At 36.4% G+C, this 18,892-nt stretch overlaps 1 protein-coding gene across 6 annotated transcripts in view; it reads left to right on the plus strand.

The window, feature by feature from the left end:
- GOLGA4 (golgin A4) overlaps window positions 1–15,196 on the plus strand; it is a 71,108-nt gene extending 55,912 nt beyond the window's left edge. For 4 of the 6 annotated variants that reach the window (XM_087767301.1, XM_087767321.1, XM_087767331.1 and 1 more), the window contains 8 exons: window positions 346–411; window positions 2,493–2,513; window positions 2,694–2,762; window positions 3,415–3,490; window positions 4,526–4,629; window positions 9,702–9,788; window positions 12,268–12,331; window positions 14,445–15,196. In XM_087767301.1, the coding sequence (XP_087623427.1) occupies window positions 346–411; window positions 2,493–2,513; window positions 2,694–2,762; window positions 3,415–3,490; window positions 4,526–4,629; window positions 9,702–9,788; window positions 12,268–12,297 (453 nt within the window). In that variant the 3' untranslated portion in view covers window positions 12,298–12,331; window positions 14,445–15,196. The remainder of the gene's footprint in view (window positions 1–345; window positions 412–2,492; window positions 2,514–2,693; window positions 2,763–3,414; window positions 3,491–4,525; window positions 4,630–9,701; window positions 9,789–12,267; window positions 12,332–14,444) is intronic. The other 2 variants (XM_087767309.1, XM_087767316.1) reach the window with 2 other exon arrangements.
- Window positions 15,197–18,892: the final 3,696 nt, after the last annotated feature.

Consider the following 18,892-nt stretch of genomic DNA (forward strand, 5'->3'; position numbering starts at 1 on the left):
GTACTTTATCTGTACAACTTCTGCATTAAGTGTTTCACTACTTACTTTGTTACAGAAGTCTACTATAAATACAGGCAGTTGTTTAGCATCATACTACACATGCATCTTCAGTATTACATATTCACTGATAAGACATGAAGATTATATCAAATCTATATACCAGCAATGGTATTTCATGTATTTCTCAGTTCTTCCCAGAGATGCATCACACAGATTTGCAATGGTAGCATAGAGCTGTAAAATACTTGAATATTGCAAATATTACATCTCTATGTAAAGATGAATCTGCTTACAATAAACAAAATAAACGGCTAATTTTGCCTGTCTTTGGAATCTTGTCCACAGTTCTCCACTCCTTGGAGTTTCCATGGCAGGCTTTGGAGAAACTCAAAGGAGTTCCATCTGTGGCAGGTATAAACCAGTTGAGAGAACCCCATTGCTGGTAAATAGCTTTGTTTTAAAGGATAAATGACGTCTCATTTGGAGGGGGGAAAACCAGGTTGTGTGATAGTGCATGTACTTGAGTACAGTTAAAGCATCCAGATTTGAAGTGCTTGCAGAACGGGATTTTTTGGTGAGTGTAAGGCAGTCAAATATCCATGATTTCGCTGGCATACAGGCATCAAGCTTGCTTGAGTAATTTTGAGAATTCCAACTAAATTCAAATTTAGCAAATTGTTCACAAGCTTTCTTTTGCATAGCTCTGATTTAACTGAATGTGAATTTTGTATTTCATACTATTCGCAATGGTGACTTCATCTCAAAACAACATAACTATTCTAATAGATTATGCTATTGAATGTGCAGATAGCTCCTGATACATCTTCTGGTCCAGTCAAAGCTTAAATATTTAGAGTGCTGTGAGTAAGTGGGCTACCACTTCTTGTTTTATCAGTATTTCAGGATTGGATTCTCCTTCTGACACAGTCTGTTCTGGGGTCAGAAGGCAGTTTTCTTTTTTCCTCCTTAGAAATTAAGAGTTCTTCTTCTTAACTGTTACCTGTCTTAATTTGTCCATTGCCTGTCCTTGATATGTCTGTAGGAAACTTAATTTTGCTGTTACCTGGTACAATAGCATATATGTGCAACATTACAGAGCTAGGTGAGAAAACTGGATGCAGCCTGTGGACCTTGTCCACATACCTGAGCGGAAGCGTACAAATCCACATCTGGATTTTACACATGCATTCAAATGAATTCTGGCATCTTATATTTGCCATGGTATCTTTTGTCTCATCTTATGCCTTTTTTTATTTTGTTGCTTTGTAACGTTTTTCTCCTTTGGTTGTTTTTTTCCTTCATCGCTAGTAGTAAAACAACTCAGAAGTCTTCTGTTGACTGGAAACAACTTTTTGTGGGCAATTGATACATTTGGTGTCTAACGCTGGAGTCTCCCAAATCACAGAAGTTTGTCTGTGCTGCTTGTTGTCAGCCTAGGCCAAACATCACACATAACGTATCCACTTTGCCATGAAGCGTAACTATACATTTCAACAATATTTGTCTGACTGTGATAAACAGTTGGTAAATACTAACATCCTTAAGCATTATTGTTGGGATGTAAAAATAACAGAAACTGTCTCTCTTTATGAGAAAATAAATGTCGGGTCAGATGACTGAGCTCTTCAGAAGCAAGAATTGCACTTAGAGGTTTGAGATCCATAGAGGAATGATTTTCCTCTATATTGTGTTTGCAGAGTGTAGGAAAACCCACAGGTTTTATGAACCTACAGAGATGGGGAATAGCTTTCCTTTTCGACAGAATTCCAAAGGGGCTCGGGAAGAAACAAGTGGTATGTACCACTTCTGTGCTAAGGTTTAGGTTACTTTAAAAAAAAAAAAAAATTCAGACACAAATTATTTGATGTTAACATGATTTTACAACCTTGAGTTATACCCATGACTACTAAAGCATTTTTTTCCTTAGAGTTGGAACACTGAAAGACAGAAATTTCAGCTTAGAATTGTTTCTGTACTTCATAAACATTCCTATCTTTGCAAGACGTAGAGCTCATGAAGCTCTTAAGCTGAAGCCATTTTTAGATAAACGTTCACATTTCCAAATGTGACTTGGAGAATAAAGGAAAAAAATACAATATTGTGAATAGTCTTAATAGTAGTTAGGGTTTTCTGGTATGTGCTTCATACTCATTCAATTATCATTCATCTCCAATATGCATTTTGTTAAAGATTTGGAGGTACTAGGTTCTTGAAGTTATATTTATGATAACTGTCTTACAGAATTAAATGAGAAAATTTCAATATAAGTTTTATGTACAGTCAATACAAATAAGTTAAACTCTGTTTCTGGGATGACTTAATTTTATAAGGATATGTGTGATTTGGTCATTTCAATTTTTATCATCCTCAATTAACACACTGTATCAGAACTAGGTTATTGATACTTCTTTCTTTTTTAACCCATGTCCAGTGCTTGATATACTCAGTATTTTTCATACATTTTAATCTAAATTTTGTTTGTTTTGTCCTAGGTCACAATAACAGAACTTCAGGTAAGTCTTAAATTTTACTGATTTTGCTCTCTGGATAATTCTGTTTCATAGAAGTTTGAAAGCAGAAATACTGCTTATAAGTTTGTGTGTGTTAAAAGGAGAAAGAGGTTTATTGAAAAGGTACCTATGATATATCTTCAGCAGTTTCTTGATGATTTCCATATGTGGCTGTTCTTTCAGGCACAGCTTGCACAGAAGACAACACTAGTCAATGAATCAAAACTGAAAGAGCAGGAGTTCAAAGAGCAGGTAAGGGTGCTGTTTGAACCAGTAAAAAGTATTCTTGTTTGATACTTTGTGTCTGCAGTATTAAAAGGTTTGTTCTTTTGAAGTGATGATGTAGCACATCTCCACATAGGTGCTATGGAAATAATATGCATGTAAAATAGTTTTGACTCACACTTGCTCTCAAAAGATCTGTGCGTTTTTCAAAGTACTCCTTTATCCCCTGAGAATGAAAATACCACATGCTTGTTATACAGGTTAGCAAAACATTTGCACAGTGAAAAATGGAACAATGCACTTCATGAAATTATGGGTCTTTTTCTTTTTCAACTAAACCTTTTTTGATGTTAAGTGCAATTTTTGTCACGTTTTCTTTTTTATGTATGCTTATGTGTATAAAATAGACACGTGTATATGTGTCTATTATATATAAATACATATATATGCATAACATTTGCTATAGATATTCTTATGCGTATAAACATGTGTGCACACGTTTCCTTAAGTAGTTTAGGGACAGTTTTTAATAACACAACTTCTAATGTTTTCCTTCCTTAAAAAACAAATGCATTTCGCTTTCATAGAAGGAGATGATGTTTAGCTGAAAATTGTTTCAATTATGCTTATTTTAGCTGCTTGTGAACTCCATCTATCATTTTGACTGTTCTCTACTTAGATTCATGTACTGGAAGACCGGCTGAAAAATTATGAGAAGAATACATACGTAACATCAGGTGGAACACCGTACAGAGGTAAGTATACAGTTTTCATCACAAATAAGTTTTGTGTTTGAAAGATATGCTTTTGTATGGACAATTTTTTAAAATGTTGATCTCTTTAAAACACTCTTATAATATTTTTAATAATATTTTTATGACACCTTGTCCTTGTCCAATTCTTCCAATTACTGGGAAGAAATGGCATCAGAGATTTCCTCAGCATGTACTGACAGGGAAAGGAGGAGGTAAGAAGAAGAACAGAATAGAACAGCATAATTCAACTGGGAGGGCCCCACTAGTCCAACCACCTGACCACTTCAGGGCTGACCAAAAGTTCAAGCGTGGTGTTAAGGACCACATTGTCCAACTGCCTCTTAAACACTGACAGGCATGGGGCATCGACCACCTCTCCAGGAAGCCTCTTCCAGGGTTTGACCAGCCTCTCGGGAAAGAAAGGTTTCCTCATGTCAAGTCCCAACCTCCCCTGACGGACGCAGCTTTGAGCCATTCCCACATGCCCTGGCACTGGGTACCAGGGAGAAGGGATCAGCACCTCCCTCTCCACGTCCCCTCCTCAGGAAGCTGCAGAGAGCCACGAGGTCGCCCCTCAGCCTCCTTCTCTCCAAACTAGACAAACCCTGTGTCCTCAGCCACTCCTCAGGGGACATGCCTTCCAGCCCCTTCACCAGCTTTGGTGCCCTCCTCTGGATGCACTCAAGGACCTTAACATCCTTTTTAAGTTGTGGGACCCAGAACCACAAACAATACTCAAGGTGGGGCCATGCCAACACTAAACACAGTAGGATAATCACCTCTTCTGACCAGCTGGTTATGCTGTGTTTGATGCACCCCAGGATGCGGTTTGCCCTCTTGGCTGCCAGGGCACACTGCTGACTCCTCTTCAGCCTCCTGCCAGCCAGCACGCCCAGACCCCTTTCTGCGTCTGCTGTTACTCCTTCCCAGGTGCAGAATCTGCATTTGTTCTTGTTCAATTTCATGCTGTTGGTGAAACTTAGGTTCATATGAGTGACTCTCAGTATCAATATTCTCTTGTTTTTGTTTACACAGGTGGAAACCTTCACCATACTGATGTGTCCCTCTTTGGGGAGCCTACTGAGTTTGAATACTTGAGGAAAGTGCTCTTTGAATATATGATGGGTCGTGAGACAAAGGTATGGAAAGTTGTATATGGTGACATGTGATTCAGGTTAGAATACAGTTTAACATCCTTGCTGTATAGATTTGAAGTACCATGTTTGTGATTCGTTACATGCTGTTTATTACTGACACAGGATTCAATAGGCTTTTTACGTTTTGTTTTGTTTTGTTTTGTTTTTTTCCAAAGAGGCATGATCCATATCTTAAGAACTTTGTCAGCATGCTAGGGTGACTGGCAGGGGAAGGGGGGTTGTCACATCTCTCTCCAATGTACCTATGAAGACAAAAACCTTTGTAAGTAGGTATGGTTTTACTAGCAAAAGTCCTGTTGTCAGTCAAGCTTAATGTATTATGAAAGCTGCTATGCACAATATTAGCAAAAGTGCTTTTTTGATGTCATCTTGACACAAACATGATAAGTAACAGTTGGATTAAATAATAGTTTGTTAGTAGCTCTGAAGATGGTGGAATATCTCTTTAATTGTTGCTTAAAGATGTTTTATAGGGCTCCTAAATCTGTATACCTTGTCTAGATAGTATTAATTTACTCTTAAAATTAGTGAAAAACTGCACAGTAGGCTTGTTGTTGTATACTACAAGCTTGTGAAATCATTCCTAAGTTGGAATTTTACTAGCTTGTAACAATACCGATGCTTAGAGATTGACCAGATACAAAAGAGGTATGGCATAACACAAACATTTTTCTTGGATGATGAATGCTATGTGGATGAATTTTTTCTGTTTGTTTTTTGTCTCCTCCCTGGAGTTCTTCCATTCTTTGTTGCCCTTCTTTCAACTTGGACCACTATTAAGCAAAGAGGTTTTATGTGGGTTTCTGTGTTAATTAGCTTTGTTCTGATTGTGCTCTGTACAGAATAAAACTAGGTCTGTGCAGGACGTCTTGTCCTTATGGGATTCCTCTTTCTCTCTCTTTTTATCCCATTTTTCACTTTGATATTAATTCCTTTTTTATTAAAAATACAAATCCCTGATCCAAAAAACCCAGAATCACTAGTTACCTTCTATTCACAAGCCTGTGGCTCATTGGATGGCTCTTTAATAACAAACAACTGAAATCATCAAAGAAAAATACGTACATTGCTGGATTTTATGATTTTGAATTGTGAGGGACTTAGGCAAGCAAAAATGCTCAAAAACATGTGAGCAATGTCTTGAGACAGTTGCGGATGACTTGCAGATAGCTGATCCACATAGCAAAATTGCATTCAAGAAAACCTAATTTGAAACCTCTTTTTCACTCAATAAGGCTATTCCTTATTGATCTTCAAAACATTACTATACATGCCTCGAAACTTTGGATTATAAAATTGTGAGGATTATTTTCCTTTTTAACAGTGATGTACTAAAATTTGCAGTTGATTTCTTCAATAACAGCAACAGTCAGTGCTAAAGTAAATTGACTTTAGGTCTCTTCTGTCTGTCTTTCAATTGCTTTCATCAAAAGCTATATAAATAAATATAGGTAATAAATTTATGTATATATGCATTTATATGTATGTATGTGTTTGTAGCCATATATATATGCATTTATTTGCCCTGGAGATTACATTGTATTTAACCAGAAGACGCTATTACAACATCACCTGCACACTGGCTCCTAAAAAGATGATGAATATTGGGAGAAGAAAAAATAAAATAAATCAGAAAAGATAGACATCTGGTTCCTACAATAACTTGAGAAGGCATTGTTTGAAAGTTGATATGATTGAAAGGGACAGTATTTAAAAAAACAACCAGCAGAAGTAATTTACAAAGCAGTACAATTTTTAGCTTTGGGAATTTAGTTGTAGGTAAGTAAGGGAGAATGACAGAGTTCTTAAAATTGAATGTGATTGTATTCTTCTCTATGGTGTGTTCATGCTAATTTGATTACCTCTTAGAAATTTTTAATTGAGGGTACATGTTCTGATGTATTGCAAGAAGGGAAGAATTTCTGGTATTGTCTAGGCCTCTATTATTAGCTGATCAAGATTGTAGCTGTACTGGCATTTACTAATGGAAAATTAAAATGGAATGAAGGCTAGCGTTTTTACTAATTTAAATATGAAAATACTTTGGTCTCTTCACTTTTGCTTCAAAAAGTACTTTCGAGCTGATTTCATCTGCTGGTTTTCTTCCAACGGTTAGATGTGTTGCAGGAAGACACTGAGCTTAGTGTCTGCTCTCACAGGGATTGTATGATATAATCTTAAATTTACTGAACTGTGTCTTGAAAACTGGTTTCATCCTGCTACACTGACTGGAAAACCATGAGCAATGACAATGTGATGGATAAAATCTTTTAATACACAGTCTTAAGTGTGTCTGTAAAGTATTAACATGTGCTTTTTTCCCCCCAACACAGTCCTTGAGTTAGAAGATCCGTATTGAGATTTACCTCCTCAGTACAGACATCCCTTTCTCTCAGCTTTTGTTTTCCTGGACCAAACGAGGCAAATTTTTCTAATTTTCTCTTGTGAGATCATTCTGGTGGCCTTTCTCTGTGCAGGGTCTCCTTTTATAGCGCAGCTATGTATGCCGTGTCTCAAAGGTAGTTCAGCAGTGGAATTGGTGATCTCTATAGACATTATTTCCCCTTTACTGAAAGGAGTTCAAGAGAATCTGTGCCAACTATCTAGGATGGATTGCCGTTTATGCAGCCTGGTAAATGACCCTGGAATCATCTTAAGTATAGCCATGAATGAATGTGTCAGTTGTGTTATAGTGCTGGAGACGTAACAGAAACGTTGAGGGTTGATAGTGGCTCAGTATCTTAGAGTCAGGAATTATGATCATCATGTGTAACCTGTGACCTGTCGCGTTCTTTGTAAACTGCACATGTCTTTGCTGGGGGATTTTGCTGTCTTGCCCTCCAGTCCAACTTTATTTTTTGCCTTGCCCTTGGAAGGGTATATGACATGAGATTGCCAGCTTTTTCGAAGCATGCACCTTGTTCAGGCATAAACCACTAGGTCAAATAAAATAATCTTTTCTACAGGAACAGTTGCACCGTCCAGCTGTACTGCACACTAAATCTTAAGTCTTGCAGAAATCCTAGATGTAACTTCCTAACCTGTAACTTCATGATGCTGTCTGGAGTCTGTTCTGAGGCCAGAAAATTAGTCCAAGGATTGTATGTCTGTAATAAATGTTTATGTTGATATTGACTAGGTACATGGAAGAATGTAATGGAATACATATGTCTAAATTTATGCAGATATTTTTGTGGCATCTTGACGTGCTCTTGTGCATTGCAGAAAAACAAGGGGTATTTCTGTAAAACGTTGATTTTGAAGGTTCTGCCTTTGACCAGCAGCTCTTGAATTATAGAAGGCACTGATTGGTATCACTGTAAAAGTATTATTTTCAGAGATGAAGTATCTGAATATGTCAGCCTCATAGAAAGAAATGGAAATGCAAACTACCATCTCTTATAGCAGAACTAGCTATTTTGTTTGGGAAAGCTCAGTGCCTTTCTATAGGTAGATAGAGAGATGCACACACAAGAACATATGTGTGTGTATTCACTTAAAGAGTTATTAGGCATTTTTTTTATAGTAGAGTAGATTGTTAGAGCAATAAGGTAAGCCTATATTAAACATGCTATCCTAAGTTCTGCAATCCTTGTAACTTTGTTTCATAACTATGCAACTGTGAATAGCGTTGAATAATTCTGCTTCAAAATCTCCCTAGTGGCCTCAAAAACTTGGAGATGATTTCAAGTCATTGCTAGTGATACATTAGAAAATGGATGTTTTCAGGAAAGGTTGTAGATCGCCCCTATTTAAGTTGGCACATAAACATCTGTGCCTTCATGGAGTATTTGCAGTGTTTGTAGATTTTTCTTTAATATTTGCATGCCATTGGGTCCTGTAGAAAGTTGTTAGGAGAGGGCTTTCTTGATATCTCTGTAACGAAGAGTTTGAATAGATTGTGAAATTAATGCTTTCTAATCTTTTAGTCCTAGATAACTGCAATGAGGATTTTGGCAAAAGAAATTAGAAAAGTGTTATGTTAGTTTGTGGCACTGAGCACATTCCTTTGTGTATCTGGGACCTGCACTTCTTAACTGTGGGAGCTATTTTAATATGTTAAAATTAAGCTTTTTGAGGTGAAAGGATTCAACAGGGCTTGGTTTGTTTTGCTTTCTTTTCATTTTTATCCCTAGTTAAGTTATATACCAAAACAATTGTGCAAATTAGGGCTTTACCTCTTACTTTTAGCTGCAGTCATTTTTGTCCTGCAACTGCTTTGTTGCTACAGCCTCTCTCTTCATTCCACACGTGAGACTGGTAATAAACAGTAGACATTCAGAGCAGCAATCTTATCTCATCCACATTCTTTAAGAGCAGCAGTTACTGCTTTTGTAGCAATCACCTTCTGTTTGAGCAGCACTGCAGCTCCTGCTTTGACCTTTCTTGTAAAAGTCACCTGAGCCTGGTTTTGTGCCTTTTGGAGTTTTTTCTTCCCACTCATCTGTTTATAAAATGGAAATAATCATTGTCTATTTTGCACAAAGCTTTAATATTCTTACATATTCTGTCCGAGGATGTCTAAATGATTTGCTATTTAAATATGGGGTTACTGTATACCTGCTAAAAATACTTACACAACTGGAGTTCCACATCTGACATTTGGATCTGCTTTCTCAGTGTTTCATTTCTTACAAAATATTTGGATGATGTGAATATAGTTGAATCCATAAGGACTCTCTCAGGTGCCATGTGCTTTTCAGAAAGGCCACATTAAGATCAAATGTGGTAGGAGCACTATTTGTAACAGTGTGCAGCCTTAATAATGGACTTCAAGTATTTGAGCACAAATACCATAGAGCTTACATCGTATTACAGTAGCTGTGGTTTGTGACGATGTGAAATGAAGATTCTTCATGGTTCTCATATAATTCTCAGAACGTGTCATGCATATATGATATGAAACAAGTAGTTCTATCTTACTTGTTTCACTGTGTTTTCCATTGATATTACTAAAAATAGCATCCAGTATTCTTAAATGAAGTGCATTTAAAAATATTACAAAGCGTTTTAGTGCATATGGAATTACTTATAGATGACCTATTTCTTTTTAGACAATGGCCAAGGTTATAACAACAGTGCTGAAGTTCCCAGCAGATCAGACTCAGAAGATACTAGAACGAGAAGATGCTCGACCATTGGTAAGTTATATAAGTAAACCAAGTTTATGCAAGAGATGAGGTTGCAAGCATAAGGAATTGGAAACTTTCTCTTAAGTCTCTTTTTCCCCTGTGTCTGTGTTCAAGAAAACTCCTTTTCTCCCTCCTTCCCTCTTCTTCAGTGGTATGTCAAATTCTAGCTGTAGGTTTGAGTTCATAGCAAAAGTGAGAAAAAAAAGCAAGCATATTTTCTTAGCTAGTATTTTTCATCATCAGTTAAGCCATATTTCTGATAGCTATGGGTACAACAGAACAAAGCGAGTTCAGTCATCACTACTATTCTGCAGATGAATTTTCCAATCAAAAAAGTAATCTGACAGAAAATTCATGTTTCTTAAATTCAGAAGTTTCTGTGGAGTCATACCAGTTTTCATGAAAAATATGTCAAGAGAGATTTTTTAGCCCTGGGATAAAATTTCTGGCAAAAACAAAAGCCATTTTGCTTGTAGAATAGAAAACTGTTTAGCTCAGTCACGTGGGATATGTGTGTTTGAAGTGGGATATGTACATTTTTATCTTAAGTGAGTGTCCTTAACAAGATGGGGTTTTGGGGTTTTTCTTTTAAGAGCCTGCTTTATTTTTGTACTGAACAAAATGCTAAAATATGTCAGGTTCACTCTGGGTCAGGACAGGTCAAAAATAAGAGTCTTAAAACACTTTGGGGTTTTTTGGTTGTTTTTTCCCAGTTTCAATGCACTTCTTATTATGTGACAGTTGCTTGGTATTTACCAGCTAATCTATTTACCAGAAAGGTGAATTTGGGTTTGGAGCAGCAGACCCAAAAAAAGAGAATAATATATGAGCATAAACATTTCTTTGGTATTACTGTTACTATTTTACGTATTGGAGTTATTTTTTTTTATTAAGATAAAAACTGCAGTAATGGTTTTCTCTACATTGTTTCTGGAGTCGACACTGTGATCCCTCTCTTTGTGGGTCAGCTTAGTAAAATATTTAGGAATTAAGGTGAGAGGAAGAACTGCATTCTGTTTCTCTCACTGGCTTTGCATATATATTTATTTAGCACTTGCAGAAACAGAATAAAATAAAAATTTGAACATTTTTACATTTCAGTTGAAGTAGTTACATTAAAGTCCTGTTGATCCATTGAAACAAATTTAAAAACATTTCTACCATTTCATCTGCTCAAAATATCAAATGCGAGGAGAGTGTTAAATACTTCAACATTTTGCTGTACACTTAGTAGGTTTGAGAGTGTCTTGCAATCTTAAATATTCAAAATACTTTTAGAATGATATAAATACTGATAATACTGCAGGTCCAGTAAGTATCATGCATCCCAAACATGATTTTCTCTTAATGCTTTCTCTGACCCTCAAGTAGAAAGCTGGTGCTATTTTTGTTTGGTTTGGCAAGCTAGAGTAATATTGAGGAAACATTTTGAGTTGGCCAAAAGAGAGGCTAGAGAGATGGACCTTATTTTGCAGTCCCTTCAGCTTTTTGATACTTGAAACCGGGTGTTCCTAAAACAGATATTCACAACCTCTGATACCAAATAAAACTTTAACTTGAATTCATCCAACAAGTTTTGGTCCTTGGTATTAAACTTTGCCTAGAACATACAGTGAGGTGTTTTGCAGGCTGCAAGTGCTTTGATTGTTAAGGATACCGTCATTCAAAGACCTTCATGTCCTGATCAAAAACTTCTTGGGTTTCACATAACAGTCCTTTCTTGGCTCAGATCTAGCCTATGAATTTTCTCCTTTCCAAATTCACAGAGATTAAATTAGACATCTAATGAAAACTCAAATATTAGGGCATATTATGGAGGATGTACTAATTTTTTTCTTCGCTTTCAAAATTACTAAGTTTGTTTGCTGAAGCACAAATTATTTTTTGGTGCGAGTCTTTTGTAATTCTGCTTAGGACCAAAAAGTTGGAGGGGGTCTTCATAAATTGTTCTATCAAGAAATATGCTTGGTTTTTTTGTATTTTATTTATTGACATTTACTAACATGGCAGTAGTGTTTCTCCACACTTAATATTGGAGCGATGCTGATATTTGAAAATATACAATATTTAGATCTTATGAACAATAAAGTTCTGAACTACAACGTAAATGTGCATTTTTAACATAAAGCTTGGTTGTTTCTTTATGTTAGTTTGTGGGCAAAACATCTATAACTAATTTTAATGTGTAATTGTTAATTAAGTGTGCTACTGTAAAAGAATAAGTGTGTGTAGTACTAAGTATCTGTGAGTAATTATTTACCCTCCTAGTGGGCATATATGTAACAGGTTTCCAAAAACTTTTAACAAATGCCTAGGTCAACAAACATATGCTAGATCAATGTATCTACTTCACTAATCTAGCTTTTACTACATAGTTATTGTGATCTAACTGCAGCAATCTCATCCACAAGCAGTAGATGTCCACAAAGTTCTTACCTACACTATTAACAAAGTAGTCCAATAAGCTGTTTTCTTCCTGGCTTTGTAGTTTGCCTCACCTCGCAGTGGTATCTTCTGAATATCCCATCAGTCTGTGCTTAGTTAGCATGTGGGTGAGTGAAGCCTAATACATACTTGTTTTATTTAAAGATGAAACCTGTAGTATGAGATTAATCATTCTTGTGCCTTTTTTTCCTTGCCTGTTTTTGTTTGTTAAAAAAAATTCAAATTTTTGTTCTATATATGTACGATAAACTTTGTTCTACTCTTAATCATGTTTTGCTTTACATAGCTGACTTGAAAATGGTAAATATTGATTCAAAACCAAGCTTTTTGAGTTATAAGCATAACTTGAAATGTTGATTGAGCTACAGAAATCTCAGTTGTAGAAAAAAACAAATCAGATTTTAAATCAATTAATATGTAATATTAACTATTGCACTGGGCTTTGCTTTGTCTTTATTCACTTTCTGAGCTCCTTTTTTGAATAGGCAAATAAATCAGATTTACAGGAGATATATACTCTACTTTTGTAATGAATTATTACGTTTTATAAATATGAGAATGGATTATCTTTAAAAAGATTGATGATATATTCTCTGTAGAGGAATTAGGATATGATTGCATTTAAACATCAGTACCTTTCTGAATGAGAGCTTTGGCTTGGTATCAAGAGAAGCTAGAGCAGAGAGATTAGGAAGAACAATTTGGGGAGCTTTATGCTGTCAGTTTATTGTGCCTTTTTTCAGGTTTTATTAAGCTGCTTTCATTATGAATCTGCAACGCTTAATTGTAGTATTACGGAAAAGCAACAGCTGATTTAGGCCTAAAGATGCAGGTTGCATCAGAATAGCCAAGCTAAACAAGCAACACACAAGCAGTAGCGGTTGAGAGAGGAGTAGGATATGGAAGTACACAGGTAAAACTTCCTGCACTGCTGATAAGATTACCGTTTGAGTCATTAGTGGTGTATGATATTTAAGAAACTCTTCAGATGAATTCTATAGGATACGGTCAGCCCAACTTTCCTTTTCCTCCTTTGCGACTGAAAAGCTGTGCACAGTTGCCAGGAATTGATTCAGTGCATGTGAAGCAATCGCCATCAGCGGGCTGAAATGCAGCGGCTGGCCTGCACCACCGCCGTAGCAAAACGGGTTAACTTAGGCTGTTTTCATTGCCAGTTATCAATGCAGATGGCAGGCTATCTTCCTCTCTTGCAGTCATGCAAATATAGCCTTCAATACAAAATAATACCTGTTTCAAAGGAAAAAATCTATTCATCTTAGCAAACAGTCATGGTTTCTACTTTAGTTTGTGTCGTTTTAAACCTCTGAATACAATAGTGGATGCACTTTATTGCACTTAAAACGCAATAGAGTTTGGACTGTTTGGCTCCTAGCCTTGATCATTTCTTGACAAAATCAGCAACTGTTTTTTTCCAGCCCTCTGTTGAAAATAATTGAATCGTTGGTAATGATAGGACAAAGCTATTTACAACACTATTGCAGAAAGCATGTTTGCAACTTAAATTCTCGTCATGCTGTCTGTAATGCTGATGTAAAAGGTTCAGGCGTTCTCAGCTGCATTTGAACCATATCACAGAAAGGCTTGATTTTGACCTTAGTGTCAGCAATTACCTGCTATACTTTCATAACTTAAGGTAATATGTATGGAAACTCTTCAGACCTCATTATTGGATTGTAGTTTCTTACTTTATCTCAAGTATTTTTGTGACTTATGTCTGTAGATAGCCAGCAAATGGGATAATATTCTTGCATGTATAAAACTTAGAAATTAAGATGATGCTGACTTCATTGTGAAAGCAATAAATATTTTTCTGGTAAAGGAGGCTTTTTGCTAGCCCCAAAATTTTACTTCATCTTTTCAATTTTGATGATAGGCCTTATGCAGAGAGGACAACTTTGTTTTTCATTGGATTAAGATGCAATGATGTGGTAGACTATCTATTTCCAGAGAGACTCCTGACTGTTTTGCTACAGGTTATTTTGTTTTCATCACAGTTGCTCAACTGTTTTGCAGGTATTGGAATGGAATTAATTGCTCCGAATCAGTTAATAATCTGGTAATTTGACTTACCTGAAATTCTTCCATCTCCTATTCCTATCAACAAACAACAATGTTCTCATTATTTTAATATTAAGTACTTCTAAGGTGCTCTCAATAATGTAACATTTGTTCATTTGTTCTAACTTTCCATTCTTCTAGTCATGGCTACGACCATCTTGAAGAAATTGTGATGAGAATGTCTCATGACACTGCTGCTTAAAAATCTGTTCATATCTCTGGTGTTGTCCCTTGAGAAGGGACACGAAGAAAAGCTGTTATTCACAGTCACAAATGGAACAGCAAGAACCAAAACTCAGCACCACCTTTGGACCATGAATATAGTTAAAACTGCCTTGACAAGAAACGCTAATCAGGGGTTATCTGGTGATAAGTCTTTTTTCTCTTCTATTGAACACTGTCTTCTATTTTGTGTTAAAGGTTATTTTTTTAAAGGAGAGAAAAGACTTTATCCTAGGAAGGAATTGCCCACTACTGTATCTCTATACAGGCTTTACTGGGTGTTTTTTAAGAGTTGAAATAAATGGTTTGTTTCTTCTATTTATTTTTTTATTTTTGAATGAATTGTGCAATACATTTTTGGGTGGGTAGCGGTTGAGGTGATTTTCCTGATGAACTAGGCACTGTTGATGACTACTCTCTCCCTATTTGATCTTACGATTGTTTGCTAAAGGTCACTTCTATATGCTTTTGCCTACAATAAATCCAAATTGCAGTACCTCATTTGTTTACTCCTAGCTTTTGTACTTATATTTTCTGGAGAAAAAATACGTTACTGTAAATTGTAAATAGTTAATACATAACTGTATCATATGCTGATCTGTGACTGTTGACAGCACTAATCTGACAAGAGCTGAGATGAAATAAAGTTTATTTACTGTATAATTTTGGAACTTCTTTGGTATGATTTTTCTTCGGAAAGGATCAACCGGTTTTGTTCTTATTCCTGTTTGAGACATCGTTAGCTGAGACATTTCCAGGCTAAAACCATCCTGTAAAAATTGCTATTCAGTTCCATTGAAATGTAAAAAGTCAGTGGAGACCTTCAGATTTTCAAGGGATAACAACCTGTGAAACAGACACATGGTGAGCTGAAAAGCTGATGTGAGAATATAGCAAGTAGGGAAGTTAGCTTTGTAAAAGTTTTAAATTATGGGGGGTTTTTATTCTTTTAAATAATGCCTGTCTGGTCATTTTGGCATGTAAGTTGTGATCCTCTGAAGCGATATGCAAGTATGGATAAATTTAACTTGTTCTCCAGCTACTTTGATATTTACCATACCAATAACTGTCATTTGTACTGTGTATGCTAGTTTGTGAAGATGGTTCAAGGTGATCAGTTCTCCATGAATATAATTTTAACAAGTGTTTATAGGAGCAGCAATCCTCTAAATAGCTCATCTTTGACAGATTTGATTTGTTGTCCTGCTCCAGCCGTCGTGCCCAAGGACACTACCCAAAATTTTATATTTCTGCGTACCCAAATTTTGTATGTCTCGTACTGTTATCTAGATAATGTCAGCTTCATACGGTATTAGAGTTGCGATTACCTCAGCATTGCTGGCATTTCAAGACTCTGCATCGCCAGTATTTGCCTCTGATTATGTCTGAAGTTCAGTCTGTTCTCACGTAACTCCCCTAAAACCGCCTGTGAGAGCCAGCCATTCCTCACAACACTGTCCCTTTTGTCAGCTTCTCAGGCTGGTGGTACCTGTCAAGGTCAGCTGTTTCTCTTCTCGTGTCCAGTGGTTTTCCATGTCCTGCTCAGTTAGCTTACCCTCAGGCCAGGGCACAGATAGCAGCCTAATATTTGTGCGTGGCTCCAGAAAATAAGTACAGGCCAATGACATGTAGGATGTTAGATACGCTTGGGGTTTCTTTTGGGTTTTTGGGGGGTTTTTTTGTTGTTTGGTTTTGTTTTTTTTTTTTGCAAATGCACAGGTATTCACCTTTTATGTCATTTGCAGAAAAAAAAAGTGAAGAAACTGAATTTACTTGCACAGTTTTGTGTCCCAACACAACTGGAAGAAGTGCAACAATTTGAGTGCTCCAAGGTCTGTTGCAGCCACCAGCTGTCTAAAGAATACAAGAATACATCTGGCTTTAAATTGTTTACAGCCTAAAGGGACGTGGCCTGCCTTTGATAGCTAAGGACTCAGAGTTCCATCTTTTATTTCCTACTGCCTTGTCTCTGGCAAAATCTCTTCATTTTCATGCTGCTTTATTATTTATAGCTGCTTTTTTTTTTTTTTTAGTTTTTTCCCTTTATCAAATGTATCAAATTTGGTTTAAAAAAAAAAACAAACAACAGTTTCTTCTCTTGGCTTCTGTTGCATAGCAGAACGGCATCCTCCAGCACATTGCTTCACACAGCAGCAGCCTGGACCAGACTTGACATGGGTACATTTGGCTGTGAGAAACGCATGTTCCTCTCGTAGCTGGCTGAGGATTTGTAGGATTTTGCTATCGCTTTCATTACAGCAATCTAAAACGTAGATCTGAGGTTCAGATTTCCATGTGAGGTGTATGTTGTCTTAGGCTTTGGGAAATTAAATGCAGGGATCCGCTACTCTGGCAGTGAGTCTTGCTATGATCACTTACAGTTCTCTTGTCCTCGCAAATAGGCTATTTTTCACATTTTCTCTTTTTGTTCTTTTCCTTTTCCATGCAAGATAGTAGTTATAGGCTGTACTTTGTCAAGCATGACCTAAGTGCAGTGGAGCAAACTGAAATAGTCTATATAATATTCATACAAAATTGGATGGAGTAAATAATTTTTTTTCCCCTTAAGTGACCTAATTAAAGAACGCAAAGGAGATTATAGAGTTACCCTTGATTCTTTTTTTTAAACTAAAATCAGGTAACTACTCCCCACATTCACATTTTGAAAAAGTTAAATGATAAGCAATCACATAACTATTCCGTAACATAATGGGAAAGTGTGTTAAGCACAAGAGTTTTGTCAGACTGAAGTTTTAATTGCTTCTAGATTTTTTTTTTAAAGAGAATTTGTAAGTAAAGCATTGCTTTAGAGTTTAAATAAAGGAAATGAGTTAGGGTGAAAGCATGAAAATGAGAGCTTCACTTTGAGTAGTGTTTTTTTTGTTGTTGGAGTGTCATAAAATACTGCTAGTAGTGCCAATGTGATGATAAACTAATATACTCCAGGCCACAAATATTTCTGATTATAAAATATCCTTGTTTAGACACATGTAGGTAAAGCCAAAGACTGCATCAAAGTTTTGGCTGCCTTTTTAGCAAAGGTTAAAGGATCCCAAGCTTGTTCAGACTGGATTGTTAAAAGATGCTGCCGCGAGAGAACAGATTGGGATTGTCTTATGTTGAACTTTCCCCCAGTTTTACATGCAATATACATCGTATTTATAATTTTATGGACCCATGCACGTGCATAGAAAAAATTGTGTAGATCTATTCATAAAAATAAGACTTAAAATGTTTATCACGTGTCCTCTAATGTCCTAAGGATTAACCATTGTTAATTTAGATTAAAAATACCAGTTTTTTATTCCTGTATTATTTCAGTGCCTAGGCTGATATTTATTGGCAACACACTATTTCAAACTTTTTCTAAAATGTATATAAATCCATCCAACTTCCACTTCTGCCATTTATAGTCCCTCTTTCTGTGAGCTATACTAAAATTTATTTTCTTTCCTACATAGTACGTGGTATCTGGTTCTCCCCTCTAAAATGAGGATTTCAAACTCTCCGAAAACCAGGATGAATACTGAGAAGATTGGTTTCATTTTGTAATTCATATTTCTTGCATACAATCTTATTGCCCACCCATATGTGCTACAGAAAATATCTTTTTTCCTCTATGGAGTTTGTTAAATTGAGAAACTCATTTTTCATTTGCTTTTTCAAGAAAAGACAGTCCTTTCACAACGCTATTACTGATTCCTTACGGAAATCAAGATGAGCAGAAACCGGCAGCCTCTCCCCTACGTGTGAGATATCCAAACCCCAGCGATACATGAATCCTCGTGGCTGTTCCTAGACCCTGGTCCTCTAAAGCATTGCTAGCATGGGATTTTCAAACTCTATTTGGTTGTGTATATTCATAGTGTTGCAAATTAGACATGCTAGAACAGAAGTAAGCAGTAAATTGCGTGTTATTCTACATTGTGTTTATAATCCAGGAGCTGCCACCTTTAATTATCTCTTCTCTTGCAGGCTCTCATTTACACTGATTCTAGTCTTCCTCTGTTAACATCGAGTTACTTTCCTGTATGTATTAGAGTAATTTTAAAGGTACATTGACTCAAATTAAGCACGTATCTAGAGATTTCTTTCATTGTAGAACAGTGACAGCTAGTCTTTCCTACACTTAATACCATGTGGCGTTTCGGAGAAGTGGTAATTAAGCGCACGGTAATTACGCATTATCTTACGGCTGTGCTAGCACATCATGGTACAGCAATTGATGATGATTGAGTTAAGCGTGGTGCCGACATCAGCTGTGACACATGACTTGCTCCTCTTGGTTGCAGCTTCTAGAGCAGCCCAGGTCACGTCATCACCTGGTAGCCAATTGGGCAAATGAACGAGGTAGTTGTTTTCTAATG

Source organism: Nipponia nippon, unplaced genomic scaffold (genome assembly GCF_047370975.1).
Source record: "Nipponia nippon isolate SJK-2023a ecotype South Korea unplaced genomic scaffold, ASM4737097v1 scaffold_1, whole genome shotgun sequence".
NCBI lineage: Eukaryota > Metazoa > Chordata > Aves > Pelecaniformes > Threskiornithidae > Nipponia > Nipponia nippon.